The sequence below is a fragment of the Mastomys coucha genome, unplaced genomic scaffold (genome assembly GCF_008632895.1).
Source record: "Mastomys coucha isolate ucsf_1 unplaced genomic scaffold, UCSF_Mcou_1 pScaffold8, whole genome shotgun sequence".
Lineage (NCBI taxonomy): Eukaryota > Metazoa > Chordata > Mammalia > Rodentia > Muridae > Mastomys > Mastomys coucha.
This window is the reverse complement of record NW_022196914.1, coordinates 51,336,486-51,361,146: the sequence shown is the minus strand read 5'-3', so window position 1 is coordinate 51,361,146 and position 24,661 is coordinate 51,336,486. Positions and strand designations below refer to the sequence as shown.

At 42.3% G+C, this 24,661-nt stretch overlaps 1 protein-coding gene across 1 annotated transcript; it reads left to right on the top strand.

Annotated features, from left to right (window-relative positions):
• Positions 1-214: 214 nt before the first annotated feature.
• On the top strand, positions 215-24,320 carry Atp6ap1l (ATPase H+ transporting accessory protein 1 like). The gene is made up of 7 exons (XM_031360179.1): positions 215-372; positions 8,005-8,045; positions 8,319-8,380; positions 8,796-9,013; positions 17,112-17,162; positions 20,928-21,168; positions 23,905-24,320. Exons 1-7 carry the CDS (start codon positions 278-280, stop codon positions 24,205-24,207), a joined length of 1,011 nt encoding a protein of 336 aa, XP_031216039.1. The 5' UTR covers positions 215-277; the 3' UTR covers positions 24,208-24,320.
• The last annotated feature ends 341 nt before the right edge of the window (positions 24,321-24,661 follow it).

The following is a 24,661-nucleotide window of genomic DNA, read 5'->3' as shown; positions in this document are numbered from 1 at the left end:
GCTCACTAGCGATGTGTATTTTCTCTAAAACCCGCTACCTAATAATGTTTTAATGCAATGAATAATTGAAAAGCTAAATGCTGGGTTAACTCTGTGCTCCAGATTGAGGATTGTCAGGTCTCTCCTTCTTTCCTCCCCCAAACAGTGCATCCTGGGAAAGCTATCCATTTATTGGCTGAAGGTGCTGTCAGTCACTTGGCAAGAACAGTTCAGCCTCTGCTCTGCTTGCTCTACGAGTTAACAGATGTACTTGGCTTGAAGAAGCATTCATTTCTTGATGGGAAGAAAACTCTTGTTTAGTTTCTCACTTTTGTTCTTATGTATGGTGTTTTCAGTCAGTCTGGACCAGATACTTGCCAGGAAGAATGGAGGGTGAGTAATGGCCCATTCTTTAATGCGATGTGTTTGTGAACTTCGGTGCAAGTGTGACATTAAATGATCTGTCCTTTCTTTATAGAGTTATGTGTCTGCGTTCATTTATGGTTCAAAAATGTATAAGCTAGGTTATACCATACAGCTAATGACAATATTTATTATTCTATACTTTTATTGTAAGAGGCAAGAACTATTGTTCAAACCACTAAGAAACACTGCATTTGTATTAAATATACCACTGCTTAACCGACTCTCAGATCAGATCTGGTTCCGGTTTCTTTTGTGTCTATAAATAGGGGCTAAGTTCACAGCTTCTCCTGTCATAATTATATGAGTGGAGACCTTAGGGATACATAGCCTGTGAGCCCAAGGAAATGATGTTAGGTCGCGCTGATTAATAGAAGGTGCTGATGGTTTAGGACAGCCCTTGCAATTAACAAAGCACCATTTTTGTTTTCTTGTCTGTTTTCTTTCTATATCTTACAAAGGAGTACACACTTTATCTCTAAAGTATATTTAGAATCTCAACCGCAGCCACTGTATGTCTTGTTCCCCAATTATTCATGATGTGCCATCTCACCAAATGCATTGGGGACATTCGTGCAAGCACAGAGCCCAGCAGCAAGCGGGGTGAGCTGGCAACGCTCCTTGAAGAACTCCTAAGTCAGCAGCTGATAACAGCTTTAAGAATAGACATTCAAAACGTTCTGTTCTTTTCTCTCCCTAAATCAATTGGAGCTTTAGTTGAAGCTTACCTTTAGATAGGATATGGCTTAAATGTCTTAGGTGGTTAAATGTTACTTGTTTTGTTTGGGACAGGTCTCTTATAGCCCAGGCTGACCTTGAGTCTGCCTCTAGCCAACAGTGGCCTCGAACTTCTGACCTCCTATCACGTTCCAAGATCTGGGATTATGAGCATGCACTGTCACACCTGGCTTTATAATATCACAGAATCCTGTGCTTTTGTGCTACTCAGCAATTAAATTTAGGGTCTCATGAATGCTAAGCAAGTGCTCTACCACTGAGCTCTATCCAAGTATATAAAGCATACTCCACCCAGTTTATATAGAAATAAGTGGCTTTTGTATTTATTATATTGGCAAAAAATGTGTCAATTAAATAAATCAAATTCTGCTTTTATTAGAGCGATATATATATATATATATACATATACATATATATATATAAAATTTGAGTTTCAGGAGCACCATAGATCTTAGAAATTATACAAACAGCTGTACTCTTCAAGATAGCTGCAAAACCTACATGTTACTAATTAGTATATGGAAAATGTGGTACATATATGCAATAAAATTTTATTTCATCCTAAAGAAAAAAATATGGCATTTGCAAGAAAATGGGTGAAACTGAGCTATTAGGTAGCATCTCTGACTTAGAAACAGAAATACAACATGTTCTCTCTCTTAGGCAGATCCTAGATTTTAATATAAGTGTGGAGGGACCAAGCAGTGTAGGTCATGAAACTAGAAAAAGGACCATGAAAGGAAAAGGGAGGGTTGGAGAGGAGCACACAGATGAGGTGACTGAATTATGTGTGTCCTAGAGAGGAAGGGGCTTCAGGGAAGAAAGAGAAGACAGGTGGCATCAGGGGTGGGGCACAGAGTGGGTAGGACAGTCAGTGAAAGCAAATTATGAATGACAGTCCAAGAATGAAACCCATTGTTCTGTGTGATCATTTAAACATTAACAAAACATGTGTTAAGTCATGGCCACCCTAATCTAGTAATGCGTGCTAACTCACTATGAAGAAATCAATAATTCCTACTTTGTAAATGTTCTTTCACATCACAAATCTGAAATGGTCTTTTAACTCTGTAGGGCTATCCCTAGGAGAGATGACAGCAGGTTAACAGGATGATACATGTTTCCTAAGCCGAAGAGAGGTGTGGGGGAGGTCAGGGCATGGGATGGCTTCCGTGGGGAAGAGCATTCTTGCAGTGTAGAAGTAAAGACGTTTGGACTTTGGACTTCAGCACTCAGAGAGAAAAGCCAGCCTTGGCCATGTGTGCCCGCAACCGCAGCCCTACTGTGAGTGAAGAAAGCAGCCCTACTGTGAGTGAAGAAAGGAAGATGACTTTGGAGCTTTCTGGCTACCAGGCTACCTGAAAAGCAGTGAGGTCCAGGTTCCATGAGAGACCCCAATTTCAAGAGAGCAAGGCAGAAGGCCATGGGGAAGACACTTGGCATCCTCCTTTGGCCTCTGTACACACATGCTTACACCTCACACACATATGTAAACACACACATAAAAAGAAAAAAATCCTGTAAAGGAAGAGAGTAAAAGTCACTGTTCTTTCTTTTTGGAAAGTTGGATTGGTTCTTTTGTTTGTTTGAGATAGGCTTCCCACTGTACAGCCCTGCCTGGCCTGGAACTCCCTCTGATGTCAGTCTGTTCCAGCTTGTGTGTTCGAGACAGGGTCTCTTCTCTGATTTGGAGTTTGCTAATTCAGCTGAGCTGGCTGGCCACTGAGTCTTCTTGTTTCTGCCTCCCAAGTGTTAAGATTACAAGCATAGGATTCCATGTCCAGCCTTTTAACATGCGGCTTGGGAATTGAACTCAGGTCCACATGCTTACCAGATGAGTTATGTCCTTAGGCCCATAGCCACTTTAAAATATCTTTTGTTGTATTAATTATACATAGGAGGTTTCATTATGATGTCTAGCCATTTATAACTATATTTTATGAAAAGGTCTCGCTAAGTTGCCCAAGCTGGTTTTGAGTACCTTATGTAGACTCAGAAGAGCTTTTGATTCTCCTGCTTTAGGCTCTTGAATAGCTCACATTACAGGCCTGGGCTACTAGGCCAAGCTAGGGTTAATTATTTACATCAGTGTTTCTTTTCTTTTTCTTTTCTTTTTTCTGTGTAGTCCTGGCTGTCCTGGAACTCACTCTGTAGACAAGTCTGGCCTCGAACTCAGAAATCCTCCTGCCTCTGCCTCCCAAGTGCTGGGATTAAAGGTGCGCACCACCACTGCCCAGCTCATCAGTGTTTCTCAATCTTTTCACACACAGAGTTGTGGACAGCTGTTAGTTTTTCTTGCCATCCAGATATTACGTAGGGATGCTTATTTTGTTTTGGTTGAGATCAAATTTCTAACAAAATCTCACTGGTTCAAACTTAGGGTTCTGTGTCAAGCCTGTCTGCACTGCAGTATACTCATCAACAATGACATTATTGGAGCTGGAGAGATGACTCAGAGGTTAAGAGTGCTGCTGGGTGTTTGTTCTTTCAGAGGTCCTGAGTTAAATTTCCAGCAACCACATGGTAGCTCACAATCATCTATAATGAGATCTAGTGCCCTCTTCTGGCCTGTAGGCATATATGCAGCCAGAACACTATACATAATAAATAAATAAATCTTTTTTTAAAATGACATTAGTTTTGTATGGTCTGACTAGAGATACATTAAAATGGCAGTGAACTTCTTTGTTTACTTAATCCCTTCATTAATGAACACATGGAAAAATTTGATTAGTAGACCAAAGTCTCAAACAGATGAAGAAGCAGTGTAGTGGTATTATGGCTTGTTCATTCATTAAAATACTTGTATTCAACAAATATTCCGTAAATTCTTCTATAAACTAGGAATTCCCAATTGACTCCGTACATTTTATTTTTCCTAGGTAAAATCTACTTCATCATTTCTATGGTTTTATTACTGAAGACACTTAAAAAAATTGAATATACAAGTTGGTATTATGATATATAGCTTGTGCATAACATTTAAACTGAAGAAAAATTAAATTTTTTTTTTGTGTGTGAAAAAGCTTCAGCACTCCAGAAAGTGTTTTCTGCTGGTTAGCACTTCTTTTGTATATTCAACAATGTTTCAACTCACATGGAGGATCTGGAGGCTAGGTAGGTTGGGATGCTTTACACGAGACACATCTTAATGCTCCCAAGTTCACCAAGATAAGATTGGCCTGCGAGGACTGACTCATGCCAACCCCCTTTATGAGGGACAGACATGTCTCCTAGACTGTGTGTGACTAAGCGTCAGAAAGCATGCCCAGCATGAATGAAGCCCTAGGTTCATTCCTTAGCACTGCAACAATAAATAAATAAAACATTCCACACAAACTGGCACATATGAAAACTCTTAAATCTTTGCTTGTCAAGTCCCAAGCTACAAATACAACACATGTCTGAAAATGTGAAAGTGTATACAAACAGATAAAATGTGTTCTATCTATCTATCTATCTATCTGTGTATCTGTGTATCTATCTATTTATACAGTGAGGCATTTTCTAGCAGTGAATTAGAATAAAACACTGATAGATGGAACAGTGTTCATAAATTCCAAAATCATGTGTTAAGAGTAAAAGAAATCAAATACTAAGGGATAAATTTTATGTGACTATTAATTTACAATTCTGTAAAATGAAAACTCATACAAAATGAAAGCCAGTCTATGTGCTTAGGATGAAAGGTGGAGGGCGATGGGCACACTGAAGCAATGCTTAGAGAACCTCTGGTGAGTGACATTAGTATTCTCTAACTCTCTTGTAGCTATAGTGTCATGGTTATGCTCCTGCGTCAAAACACTGGTGTTGACTGACCACATTACATGGACACAGTTTACTGTATAAAAATTACACTTGAATACTGTCCATAATGATGAACAAACTGTTGCATATATGTGTGAGGAGCAACTAGGAGACACTTTCTCAAAGTTGTCACCTGTAGACATTTTCACTAGATAACTTAGAATACTGCATTTAATTTGTAACCAGCTCTATTTAATTATGGATGAAGTAAAATTGGCTGTGACCCTAAGGCTGAATGGGAGGTTGAGGTACGTGGGGAGGATCTTGTGTTTTGGCATGCATTTTAAAAGATTTATTTTATTTTAAAGCATTGGGATATGTGTGTGTGCATGCATGCCACCTGTGCACGGGTACTCGAGGAGGCCAGAGGCATTCGATCCCTTTGGAGCCAGGGTTCCAGGAAGTTGTGAGCCTCCTGATGTGGGCTTTAGGACTAGAACTTGGGTCTTCCGGAAGACTGACACATGCTCACTGAGCACATGCATCTCTTTACACACCCCCACAATCACTCATCTAGCTAGTGCCTAGTACCCGGTAGGTAAAGCATGACTCTTAAATTATTCTTAAGGCTTTAATATCCAATCAGGTTTATATAATAATATCACAATTTACAAGATGACAATACAATAATTTCAGAACCAAATGATAAAGACAATATTTTGACACAATTAATTTAACCTTATAAAAGCCTTAGCCTGTTTATAACCACGCGGCATCTGTCGTGTCCTTATCGTTTGACTCCATGATGATAAAACTATCTCCTACTGCTCCAGACCTTTCTCCTCCTCCAACTCTAGCTCCACCTCTCTATTCCTGTCCAATCACAGGCCTGTCACTGACCTAATGTGATTGGACAGAGAAAATGCTGCAGCATGACCCCCAAAGGGATCTCGATCCACATGTTGGGAACCACTGTCCTAGAATATCAGTACACTGGGAACAATTTGTGTTGAGTTGTTCATTACTATAAGGAATTACTCTACACACGCTATTTTGAAAAAAAAAAAAGGCAAAAGAGGCTTATTCATCTTATGGTTTTGGAAGTTCAAGGGCAAGAAACCTGAGTTGACACAGATGTGGTGAGGGTCCGTGGCTGATGGCAGACGGTGAGATGAAGGGTATCTTGGGTACAAGGAGGCACATCTAAAGCAAGGAAACGGAGAACATGAGGGGCAACAGTTGCTCTTTTTGTAACAATGTTCTCAAAAGCATGACTGAGGGCTTGTAGGAGCACCATCATTAGGTTGTTTAAGAACCTCCAGACACTAAGGGTGTCTGCTTCACCCACCTGCCACCACCTGCCTGCCCAGTGGACCTTTGGAGGACATTTGAACCACACCATAAATATGTGAGATTAAGAAGACGTCATGATACAGTTTTATGATGTAATACTGCATGAAACTCATTGTGTCAAAACATATATGACAGCATAGGTAAATACTTGTGATACACGCTGAAGTCCAAAAATTGCACACTGAAAATCAAGATGTTCTCAATATATTTTTAAGTTTTATAAATTTCCATCTTATAGATAGCGGTTAAAGACAGGGTGTGTTGAGATGCCTAAGGGAGTGCAGAGAGGGAAGAGGTCTGAGGAGAATTCCCTGGGGCATTCTATAAAAAGGAAATTCTGTGGTATAGTTTGGTATTATGAGTATATATGAAGAGTAAGAGGCTATCAATGTAATTTCTGTTTTCATACTTTTCAGAAATACCTTTTTGGCAATTAAGTTTGTCTCTCTCTCTCTCTCTTTTTTTTTAATGTGTAGCCCTGGCTGTCCTGGAACTTACCCTGTTGACCAGGCTGACCTCCAACTTACAGAGATCTGCCTGCATCTGCCTCCCCGAGTACTGGGATGAAAGGCGTGTGCCACCACTGGTGGCTGAATTTGCCTCTTTAAAAAATAAAATTGAATATTGAATATTTTGGCTATCATAGAGTAACAGCACAGTGTGAGATAAAATTTCATTGAAAAATATTGTATTGCATATTGCTATGTTTTCATTGTTGGTTAAAGCTTGGTAGATAGCTCACTGCTTGGTATGCAAGTTCGCTGTTGTCTCCAGTGAATAAGTGTGGGTTAAATGGTGGCTTGCTGGGGCTTAGGCTTGGCGAGGTGGGACTCCGAAGCTTTGACTGCTCATTGCCCACGCTGGACCCTGCTCAGGGTGGGGGTGGGGTGGGGAAGCGCAGTGTGAGATCTCCGCAGATGGTGTGTGGGGGGGGGGATCTAGCTGGGGACTGAAGAGAAAAGGGCGGAAGGAGAGCCCTGGGAGGAGAGTGTCCTAGGTTTGCTTAGTGGCGGGTAGCTTGGCTTGGTGGAGACTGTGGCTGGCGGCTCTTTAGACGAAGGCCTGCTCCATTGTTCCCTACAGCGGATCCTGATGAGAAGAGGCAGTCCTTGCTTTTAAAGCACTTATTTTCATGGCGGAGAGTTGTGATGAGTAAAAACTTACCCCACTTTCTCAGGGCGGGCCTGGGTTTAAATACCTTTTGCAGGGAGGAGTGTCTGGGAAAGAGAGCTTAGTTGGCTAAGCCCTTTAGACCTTTAGGTACCTCGTTAAAATGGAGATCTGTCTTGAGGCTACATGATCTGTGGTTATGTCCTCTACCTGTGGAGGGGCTTGCGCGTTGCCCTTACGGGACTGATGGCCACAGACTTACGGAGTGGAGAGCTGTAGCTTTGTGTCAGGAATCTGGTGTCTAGGAGCGTAGCAAAATGCCTACCATTCCTTCCAGAGTTATCTGCGGGGTCTCCGGGGTTTTAAACCCAGCTCAACCAGAAACCAGGCTGTCTTTAACAGTCCCACAAGTAAGGATCACAACTGATTCACAAAAGCAGAAATTTTTCAGAAATTTCTGTATTTTCTGTATTTTGTTTGGAGAGGATGTGTCGTATTTAAATCAGAAATCCATGGCTAAAAATCCTGCGTTCTGGGGGCCACAGCGTGCTTCCTGGCAAGAGTGGACACAGCTGAGACGGCTTCTCAGAACTTCCTGTGAAGCCTCGACTACAGATGTTTGCTTTGCATTTCAAACTCTATTTCTAATTTCAGTTCTCAAGCATCTTCCAGTAAAGAAGTGGTTGTACGGAATGGTAAGACTTGGGATTGCCCTCGTGCTTTCTTGGGAGCAGGGATAAAGGGACAAGCCTTTTCTCAGGTACATTTCTCTCACTTGTGTTGTTTGTACCTAGAATCCCTCCTGGAAAAAAAAAAAACCTTTTAAACCAGGGCATCTTTAATGATAAGCCCTAACAGGCACAAACAGGATATATGTAGTCCAGTGGTTGGCTCATTAGCATCACTCTATCATGTTAACAAACTGGTTGCATCCAGCCTTGGTGCTCATATCATTATTTGTCTGACAGGTCAAAAGAGTAGTGGAGAGGTGAAACCAGTCCAGAATTTCACAACAGTACCCATCACACAGGTATGGCTGTTGGCACATTAAACTTTAACCTAAGTAGCATACAGGCCTTTCAATGCTCTCAGAGCGACTCTGAATATATATATAAATTGTGTGATTAACACAATCTTTCTGGGTAGTTGAGAAAACCATACAGTTTTAGTTGTACTTGATGTTTTCCTCACGGTGTTCAGTTTTCTGGTTTTCCCACAGGGACTGCAGGCAGTGCTTCTTTTATTACTGGATAACTTCCTGCTCTCTCCTGTATCTCTCTCACTTGCATTTACCCTGGAATATCTGCTCTAGCCTTTGTGTTGGATGTTAAGTAAATACATGTCCCCATCATTGCAGGATATGAATTAACCTTCTTATCAGTGGGAAGACTTTGAGTCCAAGGACACAAATTTGTCCCTTACATTTCTCTTATTTGGTTAACCAGACTTTCAACTACAACCTGAGCCAGCAACACTGGAATGCATTCAGCCATCACAACCCTGTTACGTTCTCCAGGGATGGGATTCCTTGCATCCTCTTCTGGACTAAAAGAATCACAGTTAAATTTAAGAATCAGACGTGGCTGGACCTCACAGATGAAGCACTTGGTCAAAACACCACAGTGGACACTGGCAACTCTAACTGCAGCGAGGAAAGGGCCACGTAAGTTAGTCTTCCAGGCTGAGGAAGCCTCAGAGGTTCTGCATAATCCAGTGTGACAAGCCAGTTTGTTTTCTTTGGTCATCCTAATTAAAAAACAAGTCACAAATTAACTTAAACGTATTTCATTAGTTTTCCAAGAATTTCATACAGCTTGCTTTGATCATAGTCACCCCCAACTCTTCCCAGATCCCCCATCTACCCATCTACCTATTCAACCAACGTCTGAATTTTGTTTCATTTTCTTTTTTTTACCCAACAAGAAAATTTTGTCTGTCCAAATATTTTTGCATGTGAATTCCACTGGAGAGTGTTTGATTAGTTTTATTTCTGTAGGTTTTAAAAGTGAAAGTTTCTAATTCATTCTAGAAAGGAAGGAAGGAAGGAAAAGAAGGAAGGAAGGGAGGGCCTTAGGGTTTCCATTGCTGTGAAGAGACATTATGACCAAGCCAATTATTATAAAGGAAAACATTTCATTGGGCTGACTTACAGTTTCAGAGTTTCAGTCCATTATCATGGCAGGAAGCATGGCACCACACAGGCAGACATAGTGCTGGAGGCGCTGAGGGGGCCAATAGTTCTATATTTGGATCCAAAGGCACCCAGGAGAAGGGTCTTTTCCACACTGAGTGGAGCTTAAGCACTAGCAGACTGCCAAGCCTACCCCCACAGTAACACACTTCCTCTAACAAGGCCATACCTCCTAATAATGCCACTTCTCATGGGCCAAGCACATTCAAACCACTACAGGAAGGAAGGAAAGAAAAGTCTGTCTATGAGCATGTCCATATTTAGAAGAAAGTTTGATAATATGTCTATTTAATTAAACAATAATGCTAAATTATCCAGTGGGCCTATGATATCCCAGTCCTGGATTGTTGGCTTACCTTACAATACCAGGCATGGGTACCTCTTCCCATGATCCCACCCCAAATCCAAAGGTAGCTGGTTACCTTCACAATAGTCATGCCATTATTGAGCAGGTAGGCACATCTTGCCCACCAGGTTGGTGTTTTGGTTGCAGGGTTCACAACTGGACTAGACCAAGGAAAACTTTACCTCCTGTGCAGTCAGAGGAGGCCCTTCTGAAAGCTAGCCAGCAAGGAGGTTTCCAGCTAGGTTCTATCTCGCTTTCTTTGTATCATACAGTGCATATGTGATAGTTCTATCTCGCTTTCTTTGTATCATACAATGCGGTATGTGATATCTTCTACAATGTGCTCTTGGCAACCAAGAACACTGACAAGAGCCTGTGTGGTTTGGAGGAAGACAAAAGGAAGGAAGGACAGAAAGAAAGGGGGAAAAAGTTTATTCTCAGGCTTGGTCTCAACTCCAAATGATAAGAGCCCAAGTACCCTGCTCTTACCATGAAGTGAACTTAGCATAGCAGGATAGGTGTGTCTGTTTACTCAGGACTAGGTGTTGCGTTTGGTCATGGTGAGAGATTTTCAGATTATCGAACATGGCTAATTCCACACAGTTTGTTGCAGAAGAGGACAATTGGTCAAATTTCATAGACTTGCTTTTTGAGCATTTGAGGGTGAACAGATGGATTAGCCTTGGTTTGAGATAAGCAGATGAAGTAAATGTCCCCACCGAGAGCAGATCATTCCCAGAAACTCTTTCTCTGCTTTTCACGCATCCAAATCTTTCGATTGCTTTTGTTTTTGCTTTTCTGTTACTTGTTTTGGTCCAGGAATCTGAGCTGTTTCATTTGTGTCCTGCAAACCCCATTTAATATTTGTTGGTACAGCGGGTACTTTTGGAAGATTTTTTTGCTCTTGTTCTGGCCTGTGACGGTTAGGATACTTTGCATGAACCATAACATATTATGTATGTTCTCTTGTGTGCCTTCTTTTTATACTTTATACGGTATGGCTGGAATTGCCAGCCTATTCCTGACTTTTGTTTCCTGTTTTAACGTTCTTGATGAAGGGTGGAAATGGATTATTTTGATATATTTGTATAAAGGATATTAGGCATCTTACCCATCAGAATGACTGTCTCCTAATAAGGGCTTAAGGAATTATAATAATTATGAGATTTAGGGAACTGTTAAGAAGTCATCTACATTTATTTCACTTGTTCCAACACAACCATCGAGGACAACAGAAGAGAAGCCCACACTGCTGAGGGCTCAGGACTTTTGTCCCAGGCTCTAATTAATTCCCTACAGGGCTCCTTATTTGTGGTCAGTTGTGTGGAGAGAGACTGATTGCCTGGGGATAGGCATGCTTGCCCAGAGCTGGCTGGCGTGCCTCCATCCCATTTATCCTGACATTAGGAGCTTGTGGGAAGATCAGGCAGCACAGCTTTTTACTGGGTTATGGAGACTTTAGTCATCAGTGGAAACTATGCCTGCAAAAAAACCCAAGATTTGTCTTGCAGGTCCAGTTCTGCCAGAGAGATGTGTGCTATTAGGTCCCATGGGCTTGTCACGTGTCAGCTGGAGATGATGGTAACTTTCGCTGTAGCTGACAGCTTCTGTGCACTTACTGAAGGCCAGGGATGGTGAGGTCCCCACATCTGGTGGTCATCACAGTGGTTCTCTGATAGGTCATAAGAAATCAGGCTGAACAAGGCTAAGAAACTTACTAGAGTTCTACTGGGGTTCTAAAGTGTCTTTAAAAGGGATTCGTTCCAACTTCCTCTTGGTCTTATCTCACAGGGTTAAACAGATGAGGAAATCCAAGTATAGGCTCCAAAGGACTGGTTGGGTGCTGTTCAAAGCAGTGGCCCTTTCTCCTTCATACCAACAACAAGTCCAATGGAGTGCTACCTAGTCACCCACTGGAAAGGCCATGGGGCTTTCTGCTTGTTTTAAAATAAGATTTAAGATTACTTTACTTTTTTTATGTATGTGATTGTGTCTCTCTGTGCAGGTGTGTGTTCAGGTGCCTGCAGAGATGACAAGAGCATGCTGGATCCCCTGAGACTGGAGTTGTAACCTGCTGTTAGCCATGTGATCTGGGTGCTGGGACCTGAAATCTAGTCCTTTGGAAGAGCATCAAGTGCTCTCTCTGAACTGAAGAGTCCTTCCTCCATCCATGTGTCTTGCTTTTTACAGTGCATAAGTGAGATATTGGGCAGGCACTGATATTTCATCTTCCTAGTCACTGCCCTAGGAATATACTCAGGTGTGAGCCCAAGGTGGGCAGCCCCCATCTCCTGCAGCCCGGCTCACGTGATTATGCAGGCAGCCTGGGTGAACCCACACCCAAAGAGTAGGTCAGGGTCTTCTCTCCAGGAAGTGAGGGGTTTTAGTTCCAGTTGGCAAGACCTCCGGATGCTGATTCCTCTGAGTTCTGTAAAATAATAAGCTGCCTTTGCCACACCAGCGAGGGAACCGTTGTGTTTGACAGAACCAGAGTAGGAGATGCGGAAAGAACAAACAAACCCAAGTGGAGACATAACCATGTAAGGTCAAAAGCCCAGATTGAAAAAAAGGTGACCATGTTTCAGCTTTTAGAAACAAAATGTTCAGGGAGAGGCAAATTTGGCAGACAGATTTGCTGTGGAGGTCTTTTCAGATAGTGAAAACCCTGCAGATGTAATACAACCCCAGCATTTTGAGGTTGGACATTTATAGTGCAAAGAATTCAGAATCTGTTTTAAATGTGTAAGGACTGGGCACTGAGATCTTTTTTCTATTCTTGCTTTGGGTTGTATCCATTTTTGTGTTCCTATGTATGGCATCCAGCACCTACAACATCCTCACTGACCAAATGGTGAATTAACTATGTTAAGATCAGGCTTTCGGCTCTTTGCGCCAAAGCATGGTGTGCTTTTGAGCTTCAGTGGGCACCAAGCCCACTGGAAAGAAGCCCCTGGTGGGTTGCTTCTGGGAGCTTGACTCTCCAGGTGATGGATGACTTGGAGTGGCTTGGTTATGAGGTTTAGTTCATTGGTGCCAAACAAGACTGTGAGTGACCAAGCCAGTGTGGTCCATTGGAAGAACTACAAAGATTTTTGTCCACGCCTGGCATAGTTGGTTTCTTGAAAGGGTACTTTCTTTTAGTACCCTTTCTTTTTCTTTAGTACTTTGATGGACAGTCAAAATACCACCAGGGAAGGGATCTCTTGAAGCTTTACTTAGTAAAGAAGCTTTGAAAGTGTTTGCAAACAGGCACACCAAAGGGGTCCAAGTTTATCCTGTTAGGAGATACAAACATTTCCGTTATCAATCTTAGCTATATGATTTGCTTTGTGGTCATCACACGCCTTCCCCATAAGCAGTATCATGATGGGGTTCAGTGCGGCCACTGATGTTTCCATTCCTTGGAAGCAGGTCAAGTTGGTGATGTCATAGCACGCTGACGTCAATTCCCCATGCTATTTGATTTTGGTCTTTGGTTTCTGAAGGCACACTAAGGAGTTCTGACTTTTATTTTACCTCTTAGATATTTTACTGATATACCAGCAGCCTTCTTGTACATGTAAGTTTTTCATATTTTCCCATTATAACCACTTGCTGGCTACGCACACTCGTCTACTCCAGTCACATCCAAAATATCGGGGATAAAATCTTGATAAAGGATAGAGACAATAAGACCCCAAAAGGAGTTCTGTGCCTCCTGGATTTCAGACTAGTCGCTGGTATCCCCTAACTCAGACATGTTCCAGATTAGTCTTTCCAATCGTCAACACGGCCTCATAGTTAGGCATAAAGGTACCCCAAGAAATGATTCGTAAATGGTTAAGATTGGGCATTGTCTCCTGGCCAACACAATGTTTCTAACCTATCCTGGTTTATTACTAAGCTTCCCATAACTTGTAATTTCTCTCAAAGTATCTGCTTCGCCACAGCTAGCAACAGAGGTCGAGTACATTCTTTAGGGCAATAGATAGTTTAATGTTTTACGTACTAGAGAGTAATCGAAGGGCTTCCACTCAAGGACATTAGCTAGAAGTGTTAGGTCAGGTCGGAACTCCCCACTGCCTGCCCCGGGCTAGAACCAGAGAATTAGCAGGAAATGCTAGATTGAAACCTCTTGGTCATTGCCTCCAGCAGAACCAGAGAATTAGCATAGGAATATCAAAATACCTCAACACGGAGAGTTCCACTCCTCTTCCTCCTGCTTCACACCTAGCTACCAGACCCTACTGACCTTGATGTGTGGTCACCTGCCTACGTGACTCTTGACATCAGCCCTGCTTGCTGTATGCTACTTAAGCCTGCTTGTCACTTTGTACAAGGACTAGCACGAGGACTGGGAGAAGAAGAAGGACTTGGACTCACATGCAGGACTAGCACTAGAACTTAGATGGGCTAGGACTCAGATTCATATAATCCGCAGTCCCCCGGGTCTAGAGCGCTTGGGCCCGGGGGATGCAGCGCCAGTTCAGAGGAGATAGCTGCTGTTTTAGACCCAGCATGTTTCAGATAGCCTCAGAGGTACCTCAACTGTTGAGCTGCCAGATTTACCATCTCTCTTTTGCAATGACTGTAAAAGTCTGATGCCATTTCTAAGAAATACATTTAGATCCTATACTTCATGTGTTGTTTCTGCCATCATTTCTTCGCCTACGCCTTGTCGACCTGACTAGGACCCCGTTTCTCCCGCGGGTTGAGGGAGGCCCAGATCGGCCGGCCCGTGGCACTTGCTCACCATTCTTATATTTCTAACCTTATGGAAATATAGTGAGGAATAATAACCTGCACATATCCAAGCACATCATGTAATCACTTGCCATGTATAGATGTACACATGTAATATCATTGTCACAACCAAGACCATAAACACTTTCATCATGTCTAAAATATGCTTGTTGTCCATCATGATCCATCATCTGGGTCACTCCCACCTCTCAAGGGAGCCATTGGTTATTTAAATATGTTCATATAGAATGTTCTCTTTTTTTGGTGTGGCTTCTTTCACTTAATATAATGACTTAGGCAATCTTCTGTGATCAGTGCAATGCTCTTTTTCATTGCCAAGTAATATTACAATGTATGACTATATGACAACTTAATCACTCATTGACCCATTAATGACAGAACATTTCTACTCTCATTTATGGAACTTTTTAGATAGTTATGAACATTCTTGCACAAGTCATTGTGGCAGAATGTGTTTTTGTAATTACTTTTCCAGGTAGGAGTAGAAAGGCCAAATCATATCAGAGAGGCTTAATTAACAGTCTATGAAACCACTAAATTTTAATTTAGAGAACTTTTATTTTACCTCTCAGATATTTTATTGATATAGCAGAAGCCTTCTTTGTTCATGTAAGTTTTTCATATTTTCCCATTATCACCACTTGCTCATCATTCTTATATTTCTAAACTTACAGAAATATAGTGAAGAATAATAACCTGAACTTTCAGGTCACACACTGCAGCAAGGCTAGCTTAGAATGCACTACATAGTGTAGTATGGCCTTAGCTCATGGCAGTACTGCTGCCTCAGTTTCCCCAGTGATGGTATTACAGGAGTGCAACATCATGCCTGGCTCCAAACTTTGAAAAAGTGAGCCTCTGATTTTGAGACAGGGTCTCATGTATTTAAAGTTGGCTTCAGAGTTGGTCTGTAGTTGAGGCTGGCCTTGAACACCCGATCCCTTTGCCTCTACTTTCTTAGTGGATGAACACCACCAATCCATTCTGCCTTTCCCAGGATTACCCACTTGCTTCGTGTCCTCATCAGTGGGAAACTGAGAATACACTTTTCTAAAAGTTTCCATGTGGTTAATACTTTCTGAAAAAAAATTCACTGGCCTTGGGCTAAAGGATAAGCTTTGGCGTTAGTAAGACAGTTATGTCCTTGGGGTAATGTGTCTGTGCCACAAAGGGCTGGAGAGCCAAAGGAACACATCTTCCTGCTGGAGACATTTATGGGACATAAGCTAGATGCACAGCCATTCATATCCTTCATGGTAAGCCAGCAGCTTCTGTCCAGAGGCTGATTAAAATTCTTCCACTTACCTCCTGGAAGAATTACCTCCAGGGTCTCCTCTCTCTCTTCCTAAGGAGAATCTGTCAACACGAAGGGACCAGATGCTTTTCTGTCATATTCAGGAGGAGAGGAAAAAGCCACCAACTCTCCACATGAACTCTGGACTTCTGACTTTCGCTACAAACCCCAGATCTCAGTAAGGGTGGAGAGAGGTCTGGCTCTCATCATGCTACCCAGGGGGAGGACTGTGCCAAGAGAGCTGATATTGCTGCTCCCGAGTGAATGCTTAATCTGTTCTTGACTCAGGAAAGCTAGTATTTACCTTCAGAAAAGTGTGCACAAATATAGGCCCTAAGGCTGTGAGCTCTCCTTGTAAGATGCTTTAATCATTCTGTTTGTTGTTCTATGATTACTTTATGATTAACTAAGCCCAATGATGCTGAGCATATTTTAAATTTTATTATTTTTGACTCGTCTCAGTCTCTGTCTTTCTCTCTCTTTCTGTGTGTACATGAGAGTAAATGCCCTCTGAGACCAGAGGCATCAGATCCCTGCAGCTGGGGTGACAGGTGCTTGCGAGCCTTGGTTTGTGACTCCCTCCCTAGGCTCTGAGTGCTGGCATCATAGGCATGCACCACCAGCCAGAGCTCTGTTTTGATTTCTTTCTTTTTCCTTTTTTTTTTTTGTATATTTTACTTGTTTCTTATTTTTTATTTTCTTAATGGGTCCATTTGAGAAGTAAAACTTATTTATTGTAATAAAAATCTAGTTTACATCATGTTTTATGGCTCATGCATTACCTATCCAAGGTTGTATAAATATTCTAGGTTTCTGATATAAATTTTGGTTTTAGGCATCACATTTAGTTCCATGACCTGTTCTGAAGTATTTTTTTTGAGTGTCTGTGAGGAGTCAGTTATTCCTAATAATAAAGTTTTTGATTATAGTTATTTATTTGATCGCTCTGTCTCCCCTTCCTCCCTCCCCCCTCTCTGTGTGTGTGTGCCCATTCATGTGTAGATGTGCATATGTGCTCACGATATTGTACATGTGTGGAGGTTAGAGGAGAACTTCCAGGAGTCAGTTCTTTCCTTCCACCAGATCACAGGTCATGGGGCTTGGAGGCAGCTGATCCCACCAGCTGAGCCATCTTGAAGTCTGAGCCATTCCTGTTTTAATGCATGATATTGTTTCCATTTTCTTAGGTTGTCTTTAAAGTTTGGTGATGCTGAAGGTCCCAAGGATATTGACATAAGGTAGGTAGCATTACAGTTTTAGCATGCCAAATATACTATGCTCTGCTTAATTTACTCACTCCCCTGGGGGTGTCAAGGGCCAGGCCTGTGCCCATCCTGTGACACATGAGATTCCATATCTAAGTACACCGAGAGAGAAGTCAGTGGCTGTACCTGATGAGATCCTGTAGGAATGCTTTCTACACAGCGAAGTCCAAAAATATCTCAGTGCTCTGAGAAATGAGCAGGTAAGGGAATCTTGCAGGAATGTTTTCATTATCATCATCATCACCACTATCACCACCATCACCACCATCACCACCACCACCACCACTGTCATCTCCATCACCATTGAATTATTCTTTTAACCACTATCCAAGCACCTGTACTCCTTGTTCTCTCCAATGGGGGGATTAAGAGCACATGAACCTGGGAATGTGGTCCTTTTCCCAGAACGAAGAATAATGCAGAAGAGAGCCGAGTAGGCTTCAGGCTCTGTTTTAAGGTGATTCATTGTAGCTTAGGATAATCGCACTATTGGACTACCATGAAGAGATCTTTGCTGTTCCAATTCCCCAGTAGACAGTCAATAAAGGCCTCTGTTTTTCTCTGCTTATGATAGAAAGCTGCACCCACAGAAAATGATTAGTAGCCAGTAATCAACAGACTTAAAAACAAACACTGTTCATCATGTGTTGGGCAGTGCATCCCTTTAATCCCAGCTGGAGGCAGAGGCAGGCAGATCTCTGTCAGCTCGAGGCCAGCCTGGTAAACGACGAGTTCCAGACAAACTGATGGTACATAGTAAGACCCTGTTTCAATTTTTTTCTTTCCATAAAAATATCTATAATTTCTTCAGCAGTTGGTGATCAAGACATTTGAAGGCATATATATATGTATATATATATATACACATATATATTTATTTATTTTTTCTAACAGCGCACTCAATGTATGCAGAAGGACTTGAGTATATTCCCATGTTAAAACCTATGTTAAAACAAAGCTGGGTATCGTGGTGTTGCTTACAACCCTAGTACTGGGAAGGTGGGGACAGGCAGACCTGTGAGTCTCACTGGCCTTATAGAACAGTGAGAACTCTGTCTTAAAAAAAAAGTGGGCAGTTCCTGATCAACAGCACCTGAGGTTGTTCTCAGGTCTCACATGAATGCACGCAGGCACGCAGGCACGCAGGCACGCAGGCACGCAGGCACACAGGCACACAGGCACGCAGGCACGCGCATGCGCACACAGCAGGGCTTTGCTTCCTACTGGATGGACTTTTTAGTGCGATGAGCAGGGCAGGTGTGCCATCCTCTCCTGAGCTCTGTTCTGTGGGGCACTTTGGCCATATAGAAATATTTATGAGTCTCTAGTAAAAGTTTCTGTATTCAGGCTTGTTTGAGGGTGACTACACACCCTGCCTTTCCCTGAGAAACTCACATAATAACTTTATTCAAACACCCCAAAAGATAAGGTTCTTAAGGAAAACAGGCTTTTTATAACAGAATGTATCTAGGTTTGACCATGAATGACTTTCTCCCTCAGGACAACTGCCCCCATGCCATAAGATGCTAGTGTTCAACAGAGCACAAACTAGAACATACATACTGCTATCCTTCAGAGAAACATTTTCCTGATTGTTGGTGATCAACCTGAGGCCTTGTGCTTGCTAGATAATCAGTCCACCACTAGGGCTACATTCTGTGCCCTTCAAAGAATCTTCATGAGGAAACAGAATCCACTAAGTAACTGAACAGATGTGCACATTTGATCTAGAAATGTGAAGCACTTTTGGTTTGTAATAGTACTGTTCCTCAACAGGAAAATAGCCCTCTAAATTCTTTTCCTCCTCCTCCTCCTCCTCCTCCTTCTCCTCCTCCTCCTCCTCCTCTTTAGGTAGGATGATAAAGGTGTATGACATTTTATGCCCATATTCCCTCTATGCCCATATTTGAGGGTAGTAGAAATCACTTGCCCAACTTTCATCTGCCCATCGTCTCTCCCTAAAAGCCTTTCTGATCAAAGAGCGCTGTGCTATGTTTTTGTTTTTGTTTTGTTTTTTGTTTTGTTAACACGACACAAAGCTAGACATAATCGAGCAGAGGGAACCACAACTAAGAAAAGGTATCCTCCTTAAGGGTGACCTCTGGGCAAGGCTACTGGGTATTTTCTAACTTAGTGATTGATGGAGGAGAGTCCAGCCGTTGTGGGTGATGCCAATCCTGGGCTGGTAATCCTGGGTTCTATAGGAAAGCGGGCTAAGTAAGCCATGGAGAGCAAGCCAGTAAATAGCACTCTTCCATGGTCTCTGTATCAGCTCCTGTCACCAGGTTCCCAAGTTTTTGCATTCCTGCCTTGATTTACCTCAGTGCTGTGTGTTATCTGGGAAGTTTCCTCCCCAAGTTGATTTAGGTCACAGCATTTGTTAACACAGCATTGGAAACCCCAATTGTAAAGTTCATATTCACAATGCATAGAAGACAAAAAAGCAAACAAACAAACAAACAAAAGCTTCTAACCCGTAAGTCCCTCACAATTTGTCCAAGCTGTACCCTAGCAGTCCACCCTAGCAGTCCACTTCCCCTTTCCCCAGACATTGAAGACTGCTCTTAAATGGACTGAACTTGTAAAATTTGCTGTTCTAGAAAGAAACTAACTGCTACTTTTGCTTTCATAATCAAACTTGCTCACTCTGCTCAAAAAGGTGACTAGGGCAGCTGTAAGACATATATGTTAAAATTAGAGCCTGCCTACACAGACAGATGACTAGGGGCTGCATCTTGGGATCGCTCCCAGGTACAGTCCTGGCCTTGCCCTGGGTGTCAGTACTTAAAACAAAAATGCTCTTGTTCTTAAAGTGCATTTATGGTCATGGTGAATCTCTGGTGAGCCCAGACCCATCACACCAAGACAGGACTGACTGCATCCCACCCGTGTCATGGAGAATGTCAGCACCCAGCCTCCGCTACCTCGAATGAGATTGTTCAGAAGTGTTCTTTTTACCTCGGCTCCCAGGATTCTCCACGGGCACAAAACGAAATAAAGAGAACAGAAAGATCAGAAATACTGAACTGTAAGAACAAGAAAATAATTGATAATCCAACCAGTATTTCCAATTACTACTGATGTTCTAATCCTACCAGTCTTGAGTTTTGTTCTATGTAATGTCTCATCTTTTAAAATAAAAGAAAATTATCATATATATATATTATATAATTATAGAAAATTATCATATATATTATATATATATATATAATGCTATACCCTTTCATATTATATATATGCTATACTTTTTCATGATTGGAGAATGTTCCACTTTAAAGCCGTTAGTGGTGAGGGTGATGGTCTCAGGTTGACTCTGACAGGCAGCTCAAACACAACATCTGAGAGAAACTAGAGAAGTGTTTTTTGTCCCCCTGGGCTCAATTCTTCATATGTGACACTGGGATAGCGTAAGAAATCTATTGCTATTATTTTATGAAAATTTAATTCTGTGTTTTAATAAAAACTTAAGTTTTTATTAAATTTGTTGCAATAACAAACATACAATTTGACTCTTAGAAAAAAATAGCCGCCCCTCCTCCGTTTGTAAGATTTTTGTATTGCTCTGTTTCCTGTTGCCTTCTTACCAACTTGACTCTTGTTTGGTTTCAAAGGGAAGCCTCTCCCCAATTCCACAACCTGACAAAAGAGGGCGCCATTGTACTGTTCACAGATGACGCCGGGCCTGAGACAGTAAAAGTAAAGAAGAGCCAGCTAACACTAACGTACAGTCCTTTTCAGGTTCACCCTAACCAATTACAACAAGCTGGCCAGCCAGAGTTGGTTCAGTTTACACCGCGTCGAGATAATCTTCAACAATTCGGTACAAGCAACTTTTAATGCAACCGGTATATATGCTCTGTCAACTTACTCGTACCGCTGCCAACGTGTCAGCAGCCTGAGGCGGAATGATGCCCTACTGTTGCTTAGCAGCTCAGAGGATGTGACAAGCCTGTGGGAGGTCACGTTTATTGATTTCCAGGTAATAAATTAAAACTTATGCTTTACATGCCTGCATACTTGGTGCCAAAGAAACTCAGTATTAGTTTACGCAACTCAAAACAAGACGTTAAAGGAAGAGTGTCTGTGAAGTACCTTTAAGCACGATAGTGGTTAATTCTGGATCTTCTGAGGTATGAGATGGAGCAGGATGGGGAATTCTTTCTGCCTGAGCACTCCAGGGCTCGTGTTTACTTTCCTGTTTACCCACTCACCGGGTACTTATCTAAATCCTAGTGCAGCTGTGGCTGAAGCCTGGTGACTGACATTTCCTGGGCCCAGAGCTCTGTGAGGAGAATCCTTCTGGGAGCGCAGCAGTGATCTTATCAGAGCAGATAAGAAGTACATCTGCAGTGTGAAAGACAGTGTTGACAGTTAGCCTGGGAATGTAATCATCAACCATCAGAAATAGCCCAGAGAGCTTGAAAACCTTGGGAGAAATGCATTCGAGCGTGACAGGCACCTTTGCACCCACCATCCCAGCTGAGAGACATTCTGTCAAGTCCCTCTATATTGTTCACCTGCGGCCAGTCTCACTCACTGAAGTAGCATGCATGGCGTTGCATATCCCTTATAAGGGCATGTACCTGCTTTTTCCATATTTACATGGGTATACAGATTCATGTATATGTCTCTCAGCTTGGAGGAGGCTTAGTGTTGATGAAAAGCCAAGGGGAAGAAGGGAAGAACTTGTATTTTGGAGTCAGGCAGATTTGATTTTAAAATCACTCCTCTGCCACACGGCTAAGTTACTTAACTGTGCCTGTATATGGCCTATCTTCATCCATGTAGAAAGTATGTGAGCTTGTATGTGTGAAACACTCAGGACCATTCCAGGCATGGAGTAACAAGAGCACTTATACCAGCATATGCTAATGGTTAAGACAACACATTTTATGTTATGTACATTTTGTGACTGAAATAACAAAACAAAACACTTGAGCAAAGTCCCAGAGTGGGGATTTCGAATGAAGGAAAGGAAGAGAGGATCAGAGGATGACTTTGCAGCCACTAGGGATGACTGGCTCACAAACTAACAGAAATGACTTCTCTGCTGGCTGAGTGAGGCACAGCAATTTGGCTTTGAAGCTGTGGAGCAGCAGCATTAGGGACAAGCACCCCGGTATATATTTGCAGGGTCCCCAAGACTCCGGAGAACTTGCTGTGAGGAGCACATTCCTCTTTAGGATTGTGTAACATGTATGCATGAAATTGGCTTCCTCGAAGTAAATGTGTATCCATCCTAGCTTTGTGGAAGCACCAAGAATGTAAACAGAAGCAAGAATGCAAGCTCAGGCCAGGGGAGAGGAGTGTCCACAGGAGACTACTGTCCACTCTAGGTTTGCTGGCTTTTCTTGTAGAATAAACATTTGTCCCTCGGCAGGCACAAGAGATTGGTTGCAGACCCTAATTCCTTCCATAGGTACCAAACCCATGAATTCTTGAGTCCCTTATATACAATGGCATGGTATTTGCGTATGACCCACATACAGCCTTCTATGGTAGTGGCAAGAAAAGAGATAGATGATGCCAGAAGCTGTGGAGTCATGTGAAGCCATATGTGTATGATGCCATCTTTCCCATGTGTAAATTTTATTATCACAGGTTTTCTGCTGTGCAACTCCAGGTGAGTTATGGAACTTTCCTGAGCCCCAGGCTCTTCTTTAAGCTACAGCAAAATAGTCACTTGTTTATGGGCTGCTAGGAATGATAAGTTGGGCATTCAGTATCTGGTACATAGAAAGCCTTCAGTGTGTGTCTTGGTTTGGGTTTTTACCACACCAGGACTCATCCTCCCTGGGAGATGCTTTCCAACCACTCTCTGTCAGTGGCATCAAATACTGTTCTTAACAAAACCCAGAGCATCCTTTGAGTTAGAGACACAACAGACATGCTATTATATATGAATTCAAACAGTTCTAAAAAGCAGATTAACGAAGTTTAATTTCAGAGTCTTTAACTGCACACTTTTAGTTGTCACAGCTCACCCTTCCCAGAACGGTTGGTCAGTTTTCTTTGAAAAATCAAGTTTCCAGTCAGAGATGGTGGCTCCTATCTATGATTCCAGCACACATGAAGCTGAAGCAGGGGGACGACAGTGAGTTTGGGGTCAGCCTGGTCTATACTGTGAGCCCTCAAAACAAATAAAATTTCATTGTCCAAGTAAGCAGAATCATATTTATCAGATCACATACTTAAACTATTCTACCAGACAGTGGTGATATGTGCCCTAGCTCCTTTTCCCATTTTCTTGCTAAAGTACCCTGATGAAAGCTCATTTAAGCGAGAAACACTTTATTTTGCTCACAGTTCCAGGTCCTTGATATCATTTCAGGAGGTTGAGGCAGCATAAACTCGAAGCAGACAGCTACTTCCACAGTCAAGAGCATAACTGCATACATGTCTAGTCCTCAGCTCACTTACTTGGTTTTTATACAGTCTGGGACGTAAGCCTAGGGAATGATAACACCTCTTCACACATTTTATTTACATAATCAAGATGATCCCTCCCCCTAGACATACCCACAGAGAATATGATATAGATATTCCCTCTCTGACATTCTCTTCTTAGGTGGTTTCAACTATGGAAAGTTGGCAATTAAGACTAACCACAGTATGTAAAATTTGGTTAATTGGAGCCCAGAACCACTAGCACAGTGCAAATTAACTCTTAGAGGGAAGACATGGGTCACTCCTGTTCTTTTCTTTGTCTGGACAGATCCAAGGCTTCTCCATCAAGGGGACCCAGTTTTCTCAGGCCCGGGACTGCAGCTCTTCCTTCTCACCTGCTGTTCTGATTGGCCTGGCCATGTCTCTGATTCTGTTGCTGGTGCTGGCCTATGCTCTGCATATGCTCATCTACCTACGCTATCTGGACCGTCACTATGAGTTCATCACCTCTCCTGCTCACTTCCCGTCCCTGAAAGCACTAGATACAGGGGAGGAGAAGGAGCTTCTGGAGAACCAGGGAGCTGAATGCTATGAGCTACGGAACCAACAGATCTGCAAAATCTATATTTAACAGCACTAGTCTCTCTCTCTCCTCACCAAGGCCAAACCATCCCCAAAAGACATTGTTCTCTTTTGTGATGTCTGAATTGTGAATTGTTTGATTAAAAAAGAGAAAAGGGAAAATCTCGGCAATGAGTTGGTTTTTAGCATTTATTGGCTTTGCAAGGTAGGTCCGAAGCAGTGAAAAAGTACCTCAAGGGATCCCACAAAGGTAAGTATCACTTCTTCCCAAAAGTACTTGTGTGAAGAAAAAGAGGAAGAAAGGGAGTGTCCTGGCTAGTTTTATGCCAGCTTGACCCAAGCTATAGTCACTGAGAGGAGGGAACCACAATTGAGAAAATGCCTCTGTAAGACTGAGCTGTATGCAAGAGTGTAAAACATGGTGAGTGGTGGCATCCTGGGTTGGTGGTCCTGGATTCTATAAGAAAGTAGGCTGGGCAAGCCATGAGGAGCAAGCCAACAGG